Below are 17,018 nucleotides of genomic sequence, written 5' to 3'. Positions count from 1 at the left end.
AGAGAGATACATATATTTGTATATATACATATATGTATATATTATATATTTATAAAAGCGTATGTACATGTGTATATGTACATGTATATATCTATATATGTATATATATATATGTATGTATACATATCCATCCATTTTCTACAGCTTGTCCCTTTTGAGTGGCGACTTGTCCGCACCCTCCCCATATATATATATGTGTGTATAGGTATATATATATAAGTGAAAAAATATATATATATTTCTGTATATATATGTATTTGCTTATATATATAAATGTGTGTATGTATGTATATATATATTTATATATATACACATATATATGTATACGTGTATATATATATATATATATATATATATATATATATATATATATATATATATATATATATATATATATATATATATAAAAATACAATCTTAGCACTGTGATGAAGTGGCGACTTGTCCAGGGTGTACGCGGCCTTCCGCCCGATTGTAGCTGAGATAGGCGTCCAGCGCCCCCTGCGACTCCAAAGGGAATAAGCGGTAGGAAATGGATGGATGGATAATAGAAATTACAGTTTCTGTTGAGAATAATTCTAGCCTTTGGACAAATTTGTACAAATATTTAAATTACAATAACTGTGTATACACTAAACTTTCTACAAGGTATAAGTGGTTCATTATTATTAGTGCAATTTATATGTATATGAGTTGAAGAGTTATAGTGAATATTTATTCGGGTCAGCCGGGACCTAAGGCGGAAACCACCATTTTTTTCCCGTCAGGCACTTATTCGGACACCTTAGCGACAGTTGGGGTCCTTCGTTTCACAACAACGACATGGCGGTCCTGTGCAGAGTCAAACACCGATGGAAGTCTGTCAGCTGCTGTCGTCTGATGACCACACACTTCTCAACCTTCTCAGGTGACCTTCTGACTCTCACACTCATACAAAACAGGACATTTGTTTTAAATTTGACGGTACTTTTGCGTCTGAAGAAGGCATTTATTTAAACCACGTGACTAGAGTCACCGCTTTTAACTAAACTTCTGACGTTTTTAACTATCTTTGCGTATTTCTGGTACTTATGTGTTCATAAAGTATACTCCAAACAAAACATTTAAGGTAGGTAGGTCCATAGACATATTATAAGTAGATACAGCATAGGCTGCTGTGTCGCGAGAAATTGGGCCGCCATCTTGAAGTGGTGATGAGCCTAAACCATACTTGCCAACCTGGAGAACTCCGATTTCGGGGAGGGGCGTGGTTAATAGGGGACGAGTATATTTACAGCTAGATTCACCAAGTCAAGTATTTCATCCATCCATCCATTTCTACCGCTTGTTCCCTTTTGGGGTAGCGGGGGGCACTTGCGCCTATCTCAGCTACAATCGGGCGGAAGGCGGTGTACACCCTGGACAAGTCGCCACCTCATCGCAGTGCCAACACAGATAGACAAACAACATTCACACTCACATTCACACACTAGGGCCAATTTTAGTGTTGCCAACCAACCGATCCCCAGGTGCATGTCTTTGGAGGTGGGAGGGGCCTATCCCCAGGTGCATGTCTTTGGAGGTGGGAGGAAGCCCGAGTACCCGGAGGGAACCCACGCATTCACGGGAAGAACATGTAAACTCCACACAGAAAGATCCCGAGCCTGGGATTGAACCCAGGACTGCAGGACCTTCGTATCGTGAGGCAGACGCACTAACCCCTCTGCCACCGATATATAACAATGGGTGGGTGGCGGGCGGGTGTGGCTTTGATGAAATGTTGGTTCGGGTGGATGACCACTTTAGTGATGCGGTTGCGGATGATATAATTGCCTATCCGCGCATCTCTAATACATATATATATATATTATATAAGTAAACAAATAAAATGAATACTTGAATGTCAGTGTTCATTTACTTACACATATACACACACATAACACTCATCTACTCATTGTTGAGTTAAGGGTTGAATTGGCCATCCTTGTTTTTCTAACCATATGCATGTACAGTAGATGGCAGCATTGTCCTGTTTAAGAGTGTCAAACATTACCATGAATTGATTAACGTGGACCGCAACTTAAACAAGTTGAAAGACTTATTCGTGTGTTACCATTTAGTGGTCAATTGTACGGAATATGTACTGAACTGTGCAATCTACTAATAAAAGTTTCAATCAATCAATCAATGCTGTTCACGGCAAACACATTGCTTTACAGTAGACAAAAATGGGCTGCTGTTGTTGTGTGTTGTTGCCGCGCTGGGAGGACGTTAATGAAACTGCCTAACAATAAACCCACATTAGAAACCAAGAACTCACCCTCGATCATTCTATTGTAACATCATTGGGCAGATATGCTGTGGGAAAGCGGATGTGAAAAAAGGCTCCCGCCCGCATGGAGCTGGAGGGGAATGGCCTCCAGCTCCGCCTGAATTTCGGGAGATTTTCTAGAGAAAATTTGTCCCGCAAGATTTTCGGGAGAGGCGCTGAATTTAGGGAGTCTCCTGGAAAATCCGGGAGGGTTGGCAAGTATGGCCTAAACTGACAGTTGACAGGTAGAAAACAAAGATGTTGAACTGATGGTTGACAGGTAGAAAACAAATATGTTAAAGTGACAGTTGACAGGTAGACAAAAAAAGATGCTAAACTGACAGTTGACAGGTAGAAAAAAAAGATGCTAAACTGACAGTTGACAGGTAGAAAACAAATATGTTAAAGTGACAGTTGACAGGTAGAAAAAAAAGATGCTAAACTGACAGTTGACAGGTAGAAAACAAAGATGCTAAACTGACAGTTGACAGGTAGAAAACAAAGATGCTAAACTGACAGTTGACAGGTAGAAAACAAAGATGCTAAACTGACCCTTGACAGGTAGAAAACAAAGATGTTAAACTGATGGTTGACAGGTAGAAAACAAATATGTTAAACTGACAGTTGACAGGTAGAAAAAAAAGATGCTAAACTGACAGTTGACAGGTAGAAAACAAAGATGCTAAACTGACAGTTGACAGGTAGAAAAAAAAGATGCTAAACTGACAGTTGACAGGTAGAAAACAAAGATGCCAAACTGACAGTTGACAGGTAGAAAACAAAGATGCTAAACTGACAGTTGACAGGTAGAAAACAAAGATGCTAAACTGACAGTTGACAGGTAGAAAACAAAGATGCTAAACTGACAGTTGACAGGTAGAAAACAAAGATGCTAAACTGACAGTTGACAGGTAGAAAACAAAGATGCTAAACTGACAGTTGACAGGTAGAAAACAAAGATGCTAAACTGACAGTTGACAGGTAGAAAACAAAGATGTTAAACTGATGGTTGACAGGTAGAAAACAAATATGTTAAACTGACGGTTGACAGGTAGAAAACAAAGATGCTAAACTGACAGTTGACAGGTAGAAAACAAAGATGCTAAACTGACAGTTGACAGGTAGAAAACAAAGATGCTAAACTGACCCTTGACAGGTAGAAAACAAAGATGTTAAACTGATGGTTGACAGGTAGAAAACAAATATGTTAAACTGACAGTTGACAGGTAGAAAAAAAAGATGCTAAACTGACAGTTGACAGGTAGAAAACAAAGATGCTAAACTGACAGTTGACAGGTAGAAAAAAAAGATGCTAAACTGACAGTTGACAGGTAGAAAACAAAGATGCCAAACTGACAGTTGACAGGTAGAAAACAAAGATGCCAAACTGACAGTTGACAGGTAGAAAACAAAGATGCCAAACTGACAGTTGACAGGTAGAAAACAAAGATGCTAAACTGACAGTTGACAGGTAGAAAACAAAGATGCCAAACTGACAATTGACAGGTAGAAAACAAAGATGGTGTTCAGCGTTTTTCTGCTCAAATGAGCGGACTGTTGAAAATAGAAATAGGGGGATTACTTTTCACAGGTAAGATTTAACATTAACTTACTCTTGGTTGTATTTTCTGAAAAAAATATTACCACAGATTTGAGAAGGAGTAAAGATCTCCAATCGTACTGAAATCGTAGCCGCTAGCAAACAAGAGTATGACCGTAATAGAATTGCTTGTCAATAAAATGAATTATATTTAAAAATGTCACACTTGAATAATAAAGTTGAAATGAATGATTAAGATAAAGATTGTAAAAGCCAACGGGTAAAAGTTAGGACCACAGTCCAATTTTTGCGCGCGTGTGTGTGTGTGTGTGTGTGTGTGTGTGTGTGTGTGTGTGTGTGTGTGTGTGTGTGTGTGTGTGTGTGTGTGTGTGTGTGTGTGTGTGTGTGTGTGTGTGTGTGTGTGTGTGTGTGTGTGTGTGTGTGAGCTCTTAAGACTGGACTCGTAAAGGGGCCCAGTCTGGCGTGGGAAAAAACTCCAGAGCAAAGCACAAAAATGTATATTACAACATACATCTCGAGACTTGCAACAGAGGGGGAGGGAGTGGGGGCTACGGTGGCAGGCTGCAGCTCTTCAGGCGCTGCCCAGCCGTCCATCACCCCTAAGGGATTTGCGTCAAGGGCGTTGGATGGGGCGGTGGGGTATGTGTGTGTGGCGTATATTTTTGTGGATGAATGTGTGTGTGTGTGAGCCTGCCGCGTGTCTCTGTTCCGCAGTCGGTAGTCCAAAGTCAACAACAACAAGTGTGTGTCCATGAGCGACAAGAAGGGAGTTTGCAGAGTCTTGAATCCAGGAAAAAAATTCTAATTAGAATGTTTTGTATGCAAGTGAAAATAAAATTTGTTTTAACTCTAAATTGTCTATGACTGGTCCTCAAAATTCATCCTGCGGGAGCAGACAGTCCAATGTGATCCAAATCACAAGAGTGTCCACAGTTCTTCCCGCATCATCCAATCATTTGTGGCAGCTTTGGGCTACTTTGAAAACTGCCGGCAACTTCCAATCTGTTGACAAATCAGAGCAACGCTTACTTCAATCAGCAAATGTCCTGTTGTCATCCTTCCGAATAGGTAAATATCTTCACGTCCACAACCGAAAGTTTTTGTCAGGCACTTTTTCTTCTCCCAAAAGTCCATCCGTCTGTCACGACAAGCAGGTTCCTCTAAACCAGGGGTGCCCATTACGTCGATCGCGAGCTACTAGTCGACCGCGGGGGGTGAGTCAGTCGATCTCCAGCCAGGCTTTAAAAAAAAATAGACCTAAAAATTTGTGATCATCAATCTTCACCAAGACGTCACTTAAATGACATTCACGGTACCGGAGGGTCTTGTGAGATGACGCTGGCTGCTGCAAGATCATTATTATGAAAATGTGACCGAGAGGAAGGCGAGAAACACTTTTTATTTCAACAGACTCTCGCGCCGTACCTTCCGTCAAAACTCTAAAGGCCGACTGCACATTTCCTATCTTCACAATAAAAGCCCTGCTTCATGCTGCCTGCGCTAACTAAATACAGAGTCTCGGAAAACTGGCGTGCACAAGCGATCCCTCAGAAAGCTGGCGTGCACAAGTGACTCTTATTTTGTTAGCGCAGGCAGCATGAAGCAGGGCTTTTATTGTGAAGATAGGAAATGTGCAGTCGGCCTTTAGAGTTTTGACGGAAGGGACGGCGCGAAAGTCTGTTGAAATAAAAAGTGTTTCTCGCCTTCCTCTCTGTCATTTTTTCATAATAATGAACTGGCAGCAGCCAGCGTCATCTCACAAGACCCTCGGGTGCCGTGAATGTCAATCAAGCAAGCTACGGAATTTGCCGCCAATGTTTTTTCTTGTAAAGTGTATGGAAGCTGGATGAATTAGATGCCAAAAAGCAACCACTTTCATGTGGTATTGTACAGAAAGGACAACTTTTTTTCTCCTCCATTTGAAAAAGTGGGCGTTATCATCATTACTGTCTGATTCCAATCAATGCAAGTCATCAGAATCAGGTAATACACCAACTTATATTCTTGTCTTCGTGAAAGAAAGACATCTATATGTGTTACACATGCTTGTATTATCATTAAACACATTTAACTTGTTTACAAAAATGCCTCTTTCATAAATAAATAAATATAAATGATATATATAAATGAGGTAGATCCCCTCGAGTTGGTCAATTGAAAAGTAGCTCGCCTGCAGAAAAAGTGTGTGCACCCCTGCTCTAAACCCAAGATCTTGTCAATTTCGTTGAGGCCAGTCAAATAGTTCCAATGTTTAGATTTGGTGAGCAGAAAAAAAACATTGGAAACAAACCATTTAATTGAAAGACTAATGTAATGATTTCATCTTAACTGTCTTTTAAATAGCTTTCTCATGTACAGTAAAATACATCAAACATGCTGCTAATATTGTGCCATTTTGTTTTGGCTTAATTATCCAACGTGTTCATGCAGGGAAGTATGAGTACGATGTGGTGGTCATTGGAGGCGGTTCAGGAGGGCTTGCCTGTTCCAAGGAAGGTGAGAACTGTAAAAAAGATTCCATACTGGACATTATTTTCTGACAAATAACATGACATTGTGTGCTGTTTACAACAGCTGCTCAACTCGGACTCAGCGTTGCTGTTCTGGATTATGTGGAGCCGTCTGTTCAAGGTGAACACAACTTACTAATTACTGAGTCACACTCACAAAAAGTTAGTAGCAATGCATGTTGCTCACATTTTGACTTCTTCTTGGATGTATGGAGATTCCAATCATTCAGGACTGATGTGGCCTGAATCTGATGCCAAAAGATCAGATTTGAAGCGTTTTGGAGCATTTAGACTGGCAAAAAATAACAGATCTGTGTCAGTAGAGGGCAAAAAAATCTGATTTGGTGTGCAGTGTAAACTGAGCCTAAAATACTATTTTAAAAAAAATATAAAAAATAAAATAAATGAAAAAAATCAAATGGGTATAATATTAAAAGAAAATGTTGTATTGTTGCCTCAAATAATACAAAACTGCAATGCTGACTGTTTTTTTTACTTTAAAGCTGTCATTGCTCAAAAAGTAATAATTAATCAAAACTAATCTTTTCACAAATTATTCACATATTTGGGAAAATATGTAGCATATTTTGTGTTTTTTTCTATATAAAAACAAATTTTCCTTGGGCAAAAAGAGCTTAAAACGACAACACAAAAATAACTCACTTAAAACATAATTAAAAACGTCCATCCATCCATCCATTTTTTACCGCTTGTCCCGTTTTGGGGTCGCAGGGGGTGCTGGAGCCTATCTCAGCTGCATTCAGGCGGAAGGCAGGGTACACCCTGGACAAGTCGCCACCTCATTGCAGTAATTAAAAAAGTATAATCCACAAATAGATCTGAAGTTGATTCATCCATCCATCCATTTTCTACCGCTTATTCCCTTTCGGGGTCGCGGGGGGCGCTGGCGCCTATCTCAGCTACAATCGGGCGGAAGGCGGGGTACACCCTGGACAAGTCGCCACCTCATCGCAGGGCCAACACAGATAGACAGACAACATTCACACTCACATTCACACACTAGGGACAATTTAGTGTTGCCAATCAACCTATCCCCAGGTGCATGTCTTTGGAAGTGGGAGGAAGCCGGAGTACCCGGAGGGAACCCACGCATTCACGGGGAGAACATGCAAACTCCACACAGAAAGATCCTCAGCCTGGAATTGAACCCAGGACTGCAGGACCTTTGTATTGTGAGGCAGACGCACTAACCCCTCTGCCACCGTGAAGCGAAGTTGATTCAGAGAAAGTTAAAAACAAGACCTACCATATTTTAACGGCCCTTTTTCATCCCCAAGACTTTTAGTGGGATTTTTTTTTTAAAACTGTCATTGCTCAAAGAATAATAATGCATTACAATCAATGGCGTTATGAAATACTGACCTATTTAAGGCACCTATTATGTCACATCAAACATTCCACTTTGAAGTGTGTTTACTGAGAAAATATTGCATATTATGTGTTTTGTCATAAAACATAAATGAATAAAAAAACTTTACAGACCTAAAGTTGATCCAGCGATTTAAGCGTTAAAACATGAATATATGATTTATTTTTAATATTTTTATGACTGAGACCCTTCCTGGTCCATCCATCCATCTTCTTCCGCTTATCCGAGGTCAGGTCGTGTGGGCAGCAGCCTAAGCAGGGAAACCCAGACTTCCCTTTCCCCAGCCACTTCGTCTAGCTCTTCCCGGGGGATCCCGAGGCGTTCCCAGGCCAGCCAACGTGTCCTGGGTCTTCCCCGTGGCCTCCTACCGATTGGACGTGCCCTAAACACCTCCCTTGGGAGGCGTTCGGGTGGCATCCTGACCAGATGCCCTAACCACCTCATCTGGCTCCTCTCCATGTGGAGGAGCAGCGGCTTTAGTTTGAGCTCCCGGATGACAGAGCTTCTCACCCTATCTCTAAGGGAGAGACCCAAACTCATTTCGGCAGCTTGTACCCGTGATCTTGTCCTTTCGGTCATAACCTAAAGCTCATGACCATAGGTGAGGATGGGAACGTAGATCGACCGGTAAATTGAGAGCTTTGCCTTCCGGCTCAGCTCCTTCTTCACCACAACGGATCGGTTCAACGTCCGCATTATTGAAGACGCCGCACCGATCCGCCTGTCGATCTCACGATCCACTCTTCCCTCACTCGTGAACAAGACTCAGAGGTACTTGAACTCCTCCACTTGGGGCAAGATCTCCTCCCCAACCCGGAGATGGCACTCCACACTTTTCCGGGCGAGAACCTTCCTGGTCCCTGGAACTCAAATTGAGGGGAGCCCTTAAAGTTAAAAAAAAAAATATATATATGTACTGTATTGGTTTGGAAAATCTGTAATGAGGTGGCAACTTGTCCAGGGTGTACCCCGCCTTCCGCCCGATTGTAGCTGAGATAGGCACCAGCGCCCCCCGCCACCCCAAAGGAAATAAGCGGTAGAAAATGGATGGATGGATGGTTTTGAAAATAAAAAATATCTAAATGGCCCCCACATACTTTGATTTTTCTGTTTGCGGCCTTCAATGGAAAAAGTTTGGACACCCTGTACAGTAATGGAAATGTACACATCTGCATCCAGGCACCAAGTGGGGGCTCGGTGGCACGTGTGTCAATGTCGGCTGCATACCGAAGAAGCTCATGCACCAGGCGGCTCTGCTTGGCACCGCAGTCAAAGACGCCAAGAAGTATGGTTGGCAGATCTCAGGACCAATTTCACATGACTGGTAAGGTTTGGAGAGGGAGACTTGTGAGGCAAACCAGACTATAATTAACTTAGCAGCACCATCTAGTGGTATTTTTCAGAAGTACACATAATTCAAGTTAGTCCTTGCATTGGCCTTTTCTACCAGCCTGTAATAAATGCATGTGAGTAGGGAGATTTGAATTTTACATACTAAATACAACATAAATTCAGTTTACAGAGCAAGAGTCTTTTTATTTGATTTAAATGTGCTTTCCTGTTTTTTATTTGGCTATTGTTCACCCAATCATGTGAACCAACACTTGTTTGTTGACAATACAGCGATTTTTTTTAATTTGGTGATGTTTCAGTGCGGTCTTTTTTGTAATCCCCTTATCTTCTTGCAGGGTTACCATGGCGCAGGCAGTTCAGAACCACGTCAGATCTCTGAACTGGGGTCACCGGGTGCAGCTCCAGGACAAGTCAGTACAATACAATATCACAACCACATTGTTTGTTCTGGGCAATTATTTTGACTCGGGGGTCAAATTTTGGAGAAAAAAGTCTGTTTAGGGGACTTTATATCTGATTTTTAGGAACATTAATACAAAACATCACAATAATGTCTGATTGAATGCTAAAAACGTCATGACAGACCGCCTTAAAAAAACTAAAAGGAATTTGTATTTTTTAATTACTGAATGAGACTCCCAAAATGTACATGAAAATAAAGAATGTGGGATTTACAATATTAACAATGAACGATAAAACACTGAATATTTATAGCAGGGGCCTCAAACTCATTTTACCTGGGGGCCACTGGATGCAGAGTCTGAGTGAGGCTGGGCCGCAAGAAAAGATTTCTTAAAAATAAATCTTTTTAAATGTCTTTATTTTTATTTTCAACACAAAATAAAATATAAATATAAATAAACAAAATGAGGGTTAGGAAATGATAAACGGGTTGTACTTGTATAGCGCTTTTCTACCTTCAAGGTACTCAAAGCACTTTGACACTACTTCCACATTTACCCATTCACACACACATTCACACACTGATGGAGGGAGCTGCCATGCAAGGCGCCAACCAGCGCCCATCAGGAGCAAGGGTGAAGTGTCTTGCTCAGGACACAACGGACGTGACGAAGATGGTTCTAGGTGGGGATTGAACCAGGGACCCTCGGGTTGCGCACGGCCACTCTCCCACTACGCTACGCCCGTCCCTGTGAGGCAATGCAAATAAAAATAAATAAATACATATAAGGGTTTAGATTGGTCCAGGTTATCGGGGACTGTTATTACTGATGGACAGGTGTCGCGGTGCGAGCGCAGCCAGGCATGTTAGAAAACCCTCGTCTCCATGGCAACGTCTCTGTCGCTTTCAATCATTTGCCGCTGTTCCACTAACGCAGGGGTAGGCAACCCAGAATATTGATAGAGCCATTTTGCACCCAAATTCCAAAAATCGTCTCTGTCTGGAGCAAATGGGAGGGAGGGGGGTTGGGGGGGGTTCTCTGCTTGCATCATGCAAGTGACGTCAATGTTCTGCCCTGGAGAGCCACATACCACACCGTGATTGGTAGATTCCTTCAGCTCCGCACGCGACGCTGTCAAGCGCCATTCATACAAAACTTGCGGGGCCGCACTAACATTAAACTTTCATATTAAGGTGGGGGCCGCAAAATAACGTCTCGCGGGCTGTGTGTCTGAGAGCCCTGATTTAGAGAAAGAAGTGTGACGGGGCCGGTATATCTGATTTTTAGGAACACTAATAAAATAACATTCAATAATGTCTGATTGAATGCTAAAAACGCTATGACAGACCGCCTTAAAAAACTAAATGGAATTGTATTTTTTCTTTTTTTTTTTAACTGAATGAGATGTCTGGAATATACATGAAAATAAAGAATGTGGGATTTACAATATTAACTATGAAGGATAAAACACTGAATATTTACAACAATTGAACGTCACACCCCTTCTGGATCGAAATATTTTACAATCAAGCGAAACGCAACAAACAGTGAAATATGAACTTATAAAAAAAACTAATAATCTGATATATCGGATACATCACTAAACTGTAGAACTTTGTTATATAAATCTCCTTTCGTTTCTGTACCTGACACCCGCATTTCAGGCTGGCAGTTCTAGAAACACTCTGTGGAAACGCTCCCCGCCCACACTGCTTGGTGCCTCTTCCGAGCTGCTGTGACTTAGATGACTATAGTAACTAATTAGATGACCATAGTAACTAATTAGAAGACCATAGTAACAAAATAGAAGACCATAGTAACTAGTACCGTACACATATAACACTATTGCACATTATAGTCCGAAGAAATAAGAAAGAAAAAGACATGAGGACACGATGGACACATTGTGCTCACACAGTGCCTGTTTAATGCCAGTCTCCATAATAACAAATGCTCAAATACTCTAACTAAATGCAAGAAAATGTGATAAATGAAGTAGCCATTGTTTGTTGATGTTTTGTTTCAAAGCCAAAGCCAGGTTGCAGACCCCTGGCCTAGTGTGATAAGAACTGTAGTTTACCCTTCTGCCAATCTAGCTTCAAGGCTTCTTGTGTTTCTTTTGCAGGAAAGTGAAGTATCTCAACATGAAAGGGATCCTGGTAGATGAACACACTGTCAAAGGACTCACAAAAGCAGGGAAGGAGGTTGGTAGTTAGCACTCAGAAATACATTGATTTCCATATTAAGTTGAATAACATTGAAACATTATGAAAAGTATCATTGAATAAAATAGAATGGTTTATTGTCAAAATACTGTGTATGAAGAAACTAACATTTGCCCTAAATGGTTGGAGTGAAAAGACTTTGGAGACCACTTGCCTTCTTCATCTGACATTTCCTTGTTGTTCCAAGGATATGAACAATGACTGCCACTTCACATCCTTCTCTCTTTTCATGCAGATGACCCTGACTGCCGAGAACATTGTGATCGCTACAGGTGGACGACCCAAACTCCCAACGAATGTTAGTGTCATTGTTTGTATCAGGATGTCTGTCTTTGTCGGCGCCAAGCTCGGTTGTCTTATACAAACAAGGTCAACATTTTCAGCTGGGAATCTCAGTTTTTAGGACACGCGATACATGACTCACAACCACGATACTATTTTGATATTGCGACTATCGATAAACAGGTCTTCATCCTTATTTTCACTGCGAGCTCAGGGTGGCGACAGACAACGTGGCTCTGAGTGTTTTTTGTCTTTCACGGGCATTAGATTTTCTTGAGACGCTTCTCCTTTATGGCAAAGTTCTTATCGTGCTTTGTCCACAAAAAAAGAGATCTCTTGTTGTTACAAGCTATACCAGGGGTAGGGAACCTATGGCTCTAGAGCCAGATGTGGCTCTTTTGATGACTGCATCTGGCTCTCAGATAAATCAGAGCTGATATTGCTTAACAATAAATAATAAATAAATAACAGTAAATAATGAATAATTCCGCTGGCAATCACAGTGTCAAAAATAACGTTCAAAATTAAAAACATTCTCATGCATTTTAATCCATCCATCTGGTTTCTACCGCACCTGTTCAAGAAGTCGCATTAATGGTAAGAAGTATTTTATTTTTTGTTGGTTAGCTTCAGAATAATTATGTTGTTAAAATGAAAAAGAGACTTATTATAAATGTTGGTCTTACTTAAAAATGCATGCATTTAGTTGTATTCAGTCTTAAAAAAAATATTATATGGCTCTCATGGAAATAATTTTTAAAATATTTGGCTTGTATGGCTCTCTCAGTCAAAAAGGTTCCCGACCCCTGAGCTATACTGTCATTAAAACTACAGTAGGTGGCAGAATGCAACATTACTTTGCATCTTAACACACCTCAAACACACATGTTCTGTTAGAGAATAAGAAAACGTGGCAAGAAGGATCAGTGTTGCCTAAATTCAGTAAGTATTCCGGCCCCTCTTAATATTCTTAAACAAAACAACAACACTAATTTAATCGAGTGACTTTTTCTGCTTTTATTTCACATTTTGTAGACTCTGATATGAAAGTATATACAGTGCTTCAAATATTGCGATTTCACCGTACAGCAGGTTTTTTAAAAATGTATTCTACAATTTTTTAAACTTAAATTAACTATATTGAAGCATAAACATGGCTAAATAAACCAAAATGTTCAACACTACCTGTGGAGGGATAATGTGAACAGCGCGCCTGTAGGAGCAAAGGTCACCGCCTCTGTCCATGGTGCTGAAGACGGAGCACCATCAGACAGGGGCGCGGCAGTGCTGACGGCGAGACACAGCTGGCAGGTGATTAGATTTCCCGGGTGGTCCGAGTTGTTTAATCACCTGTTGTCTTTAACAGTAGCGGTCAGTAACAGCAGAGGAGGAGGAGGAGGATTGGTGAGACTGAAAAGTCTGGCAAAAACTTTGCATAAAAACATACGATCATTAAAAAGCTTGTTAACCCTGCACACTGGACTCTTGTGCCGTGTCTGACAGTGGGACTGCAAGCAAGTGACTTCCACACTAACATAATATTGGCCAATAGAGGAGACCAAATCATTCAGAGCGTTCTTTTCAGTATTGTGGCCACTGATTGGCTCAGCCTCAGGCTGCAATGCTATATGTATTAAAAGAGTGTAAATGTAGCTATCCATCCATCCATCCATCCATTTTCCTACCGCTTATTCCCTTTGGGATTGCGGGGGGCGCTGGTGCCTATCTCAGCTACAATCGGGCGGAAGGCAGAGTACACCCTGGACAAGTCGCCACCTCATCACAGGGCTAAATGTGACTAAAGGGTGTTATTTCATGTCTAGAGGGCTCTCATAATTTAAAAAAATTATTTAGAAGGTCATAAACAGATTTTATTTATGCTCTAGCTATGAAAATAGAGATATCCGATAATGTCGGACTGCCGATATTATCGGCCGATAAATGCTTTAAAATGTAATATCGAAAATGATCGGTATCTGTTTCAAAAAGTACAACTTCTGACTTTTTAATACGCCGCTGTGTTGGAGAACAGAGCCCCAATAAACCTTAAAAGCACTGCCTTTGCATGCCGAACCGGTCACATAATATCTACAGCTGTTCACACACATAAGTGAATGCAAGGCATACTTGGTCAACAGCCATACAGGTCACACTGAGGGTGGCCGTACAAACAACTTTAACACTGTTACAAATATGCGCCACACTGTGAACCCACACCAAACAAGAATGACAAACATATTTCGGGAGAACATACGCACCGTAACACAACATAAACATAACAGAACAAATGCCCAGAATCTCTTGCAGCACTAACTCTTCCGGGACGCTACAATATACATCCCCCGCTACCTCCTATACCTGGCGTGGCGCAGTGGGAGAGTGGCCGTGCGCAACCCGAGGGTCCCTGGTTCAAATCCCACCTAGTACCCAACCTCGTCACGTCCGTTGTGTCCTGAGCAAGACACTTCACCCTTGCTCCTGATGGGTGCTGGTTGGCGCCTTGCATGGCAGCTCCCTCCATCAGTGTGTGAATGTGTGTGTGAATGTGTAAATGTGGAAGTAATGTCAAAGCGCTTTGAGTACCTTGAAGGTAGAAAAGCGCTATACAAATACAACCCATTTATTTATCATTTAACCCCACCCACCTCATGCTCTCTCAGGGAGAGCATGTCCCAAATTCCAAGCTGCTGTTTTGAGGCATGTTAAAAAAAATAATGCACTTTGTGACTTCAATAATAAATATGGCAATGCCACGTTGGACTCCTTTTTCCATAACTTGAGTTGATTTATTTTGGAAAACCTTGTTACATTGTTTAATGCTTCCAGCGGGGCACCACAACAAAATTAGTCATAATAATGTGTTAATTCCAATACTGTATGGATCGATATCTTTTGATATCGGACATCTCTATATGAAAATATTAGATTTTTGATTAATGATCCCTACTTCGCGAAAAATTCATTCATCCGGTTCATGTCTGTAACAAATTACCAGTGATAAACGATTGATGACTGTATCGCTCTTTTCAACGAGCTGCGGTTCCTCCTTCTAAAAATATGTGACAGAATAAGAAAGAATCCACAAAAAAAAAAAAAGTAAAACATTTTCTTGCTTACACTTGTTAGCTCTCCCACAATGCCCATAAAAAATGTGGTCATGCGTCATGGCCATTTATGCAAATTATACTATGATGTCATCACGCTACTTCTAGCCACCCTCTGAAACACTGACGTCACATTATTGTTTAGAAGCCTTCAGTGAGGAACTGCAAACAAGCACACGGCCGTCATTCACCTTCCTAAACACACTTTGCGCTTGCAGGTGCTTTATGAGCTCCGGGTGGCCTAAATGAGACAAGAGTTTAAGGGACATGTGTGCCTTGTTATGGTAATTGTTGAAGCTTAATCAAGCATTTAACTGCCTGCTATAAGTTCAGCTCATTTAACAGGGCTGGGACTTTCCTGGCATTTCTATAAAGTACATGCACAGGAACAAACAATTTCCTGTTTAACTGATTCGGTTGATGCTGTTTACATCTGTAACTTTGTGTTCTAGATCCCTGGAGCCGTGGAGCATGGCATCACCAGCGATGACATATTCTGGCTGAAAGAATCACCGGGAAAAACGTAAGCATGGCCCGCATACATCTTTAAAGACAGCATAATTGTACAAACCCCGTTTCCATATGAGTTGGGAAATTGTGTTAGATGTAAATATAAACAGAAAACAATGATTTGCAAGTCATTTTCAACCTATATTCAGTTGAATATGCTACAAAGACAACATATTTGATGTTCAAACAAATAAACTTTATTTTTTTTTTTGCAAATGATAATTAACTTAGAATTTCAGGGCTGCAACACGTGCCAAAGTAGTTGGGAAAGGGCATGTTCACCACCGTGTTACATCACCTTTTCTTTTAACAACACTCAAAAACGTTTGGGAACTGAAGAAACAAATTGTTGAAGCTTTGAAAGTGGAATTCTTTTCCATTCTTGTTTTATGTAGAGCTTCAGTCCTTCAACAGTCCGGGGTCTCCGTTGTCGTAGTTTACGCTTCATGATGGGCCACACATTTTCGATGGGAGACAGGTCTGGACTGCAGGTGGGCCAGGAAATGACCCGCACTCTTTTTTTACGAAGCCACGCTGTTGTAACACGTGTTGAATGTGGCATTGTCTTGCTGAAATAAGCAGGGGCGTCCATTAAATAGACGGCGCTTAGATGGCAGCATATGTTGTTCCAAAACCTGTATGTACCTTTCAGCATTAATGGGGCCTTCACAGATGTGTAAGTTACCCATGCCTTGAGCACTAATGCACCCCCATACCATCACAGATGCTGGCTTTTAAACTTTGCAACGATAACAGTCTGGATGGTTCGCTTCCCCTTTGGTCCGGATGACACAATGTCGAATATTTCCTAAAACAATTTGAAATGAGGACTCGTCAGACCACAGAACAATTTTCCACTTTGCATCAGTCCATCTTAGATGATCTCGGGCCCAGAGAAGCCGGCGGCGTTTCTGGATGTTGTTGATAAATGGCTTTCGCTTTGCATAGTAGAGCTTTGCCTTGCACTTACAGATGTAGCGACCAACTGTATTTAGTGAAAGTGGTTTTCTGAAGTGTTCCTGAGCCCATGTGGTGATATCCTTTAGAGATTGATGTCGTTTTTGATACAGTGCCGTCCTAGGAATGGAAGGTCATGGTCATTCAATGTTGGTTTCTGGCCATGCAGCTTACATGGAGTGATTTCTCCAGATTCTCTAAACCTTTTGATGATATTATGGAGCGTAGATGTTGAAATCCCTAAATTTCTTGCAATTGCACTTTGAGAAACGTTGTTCTTAAACTGTTTGACTATTTGCTCACGCAGTTGTGGACAAAGGGGTGTACCTCGCCCCATCCTTTCTTGTGAAAGACTGAGCATTTTTTGAGAAGCTGTTTTTATACCCAATCATGGCACCCACCTGTTCCCAATTAGCCTGCACACCTGTGGGT

At 41.2% G+C, this 17,018-nt stretch overlaps 1 protein-coding gene across 1 annotated transcript in view; it reads left to right on the top strand.

Annotated features, from left to right (window-relative positions):
- The first annotated feature begins 779 nt into the window (after positions 1-779).
- txnrd2.2 (thioredoxin reductase 2, tandem duplicate 2) overlaps positions 780-17,018 on the top strand; it is a 69,262-nt gene continuing 53,023 nt past the window's right edge. The window contains exons 1-8 of the mRNA XM_061907091.1: positions 780-907; positions 6,282-6,347; positions 6,426-6,482; positions 8,931-9,075; positions 9,440-9,514; positions 11,634-11,712; positions 11,969-12,031; positions 15,572-15,642. Coding sequence (XP_061763075.1) covers positions 823-907; positions 6,282-6,347; positions 6,426-6,482; positions 8,931-9,075; positions 9,440-9,514; positions 11,634-11,712; positions 11,969-12,031; positions 15,572-15,642 — 641 coding nt within the window. The 5' untranslated portion in view covers positions 780-822. The remainder of the gene's footprint in view (positions 908-6,281; positions 6,348-6,425; positions 6,483-8,930; positions 9,076-9,439; positions 9,515-11,633; positions 11,713-11,968; positions 12,032-15,571; positions 15,643-17,018) is intronic.

Source organism: Nerophis ophidion, linkage group LG07 (genome assembly GCF_033978795.1).
Source record: "Nerophis ophidion isolate RoL-2023_Sa linkage group LG07, RoL_Noph_v1.0, whole genome shotgun sequence".
Taxonomy (NCBI): Eukaryota; Metazoa; Chordata; class Actinopteri; order Syngnathiformes; family Syngnathidae; genus Nerophis; species Nerophis ophidion.
This window is presented reverse-complemented; position numbering and strand designations above follow the sequence as displayed.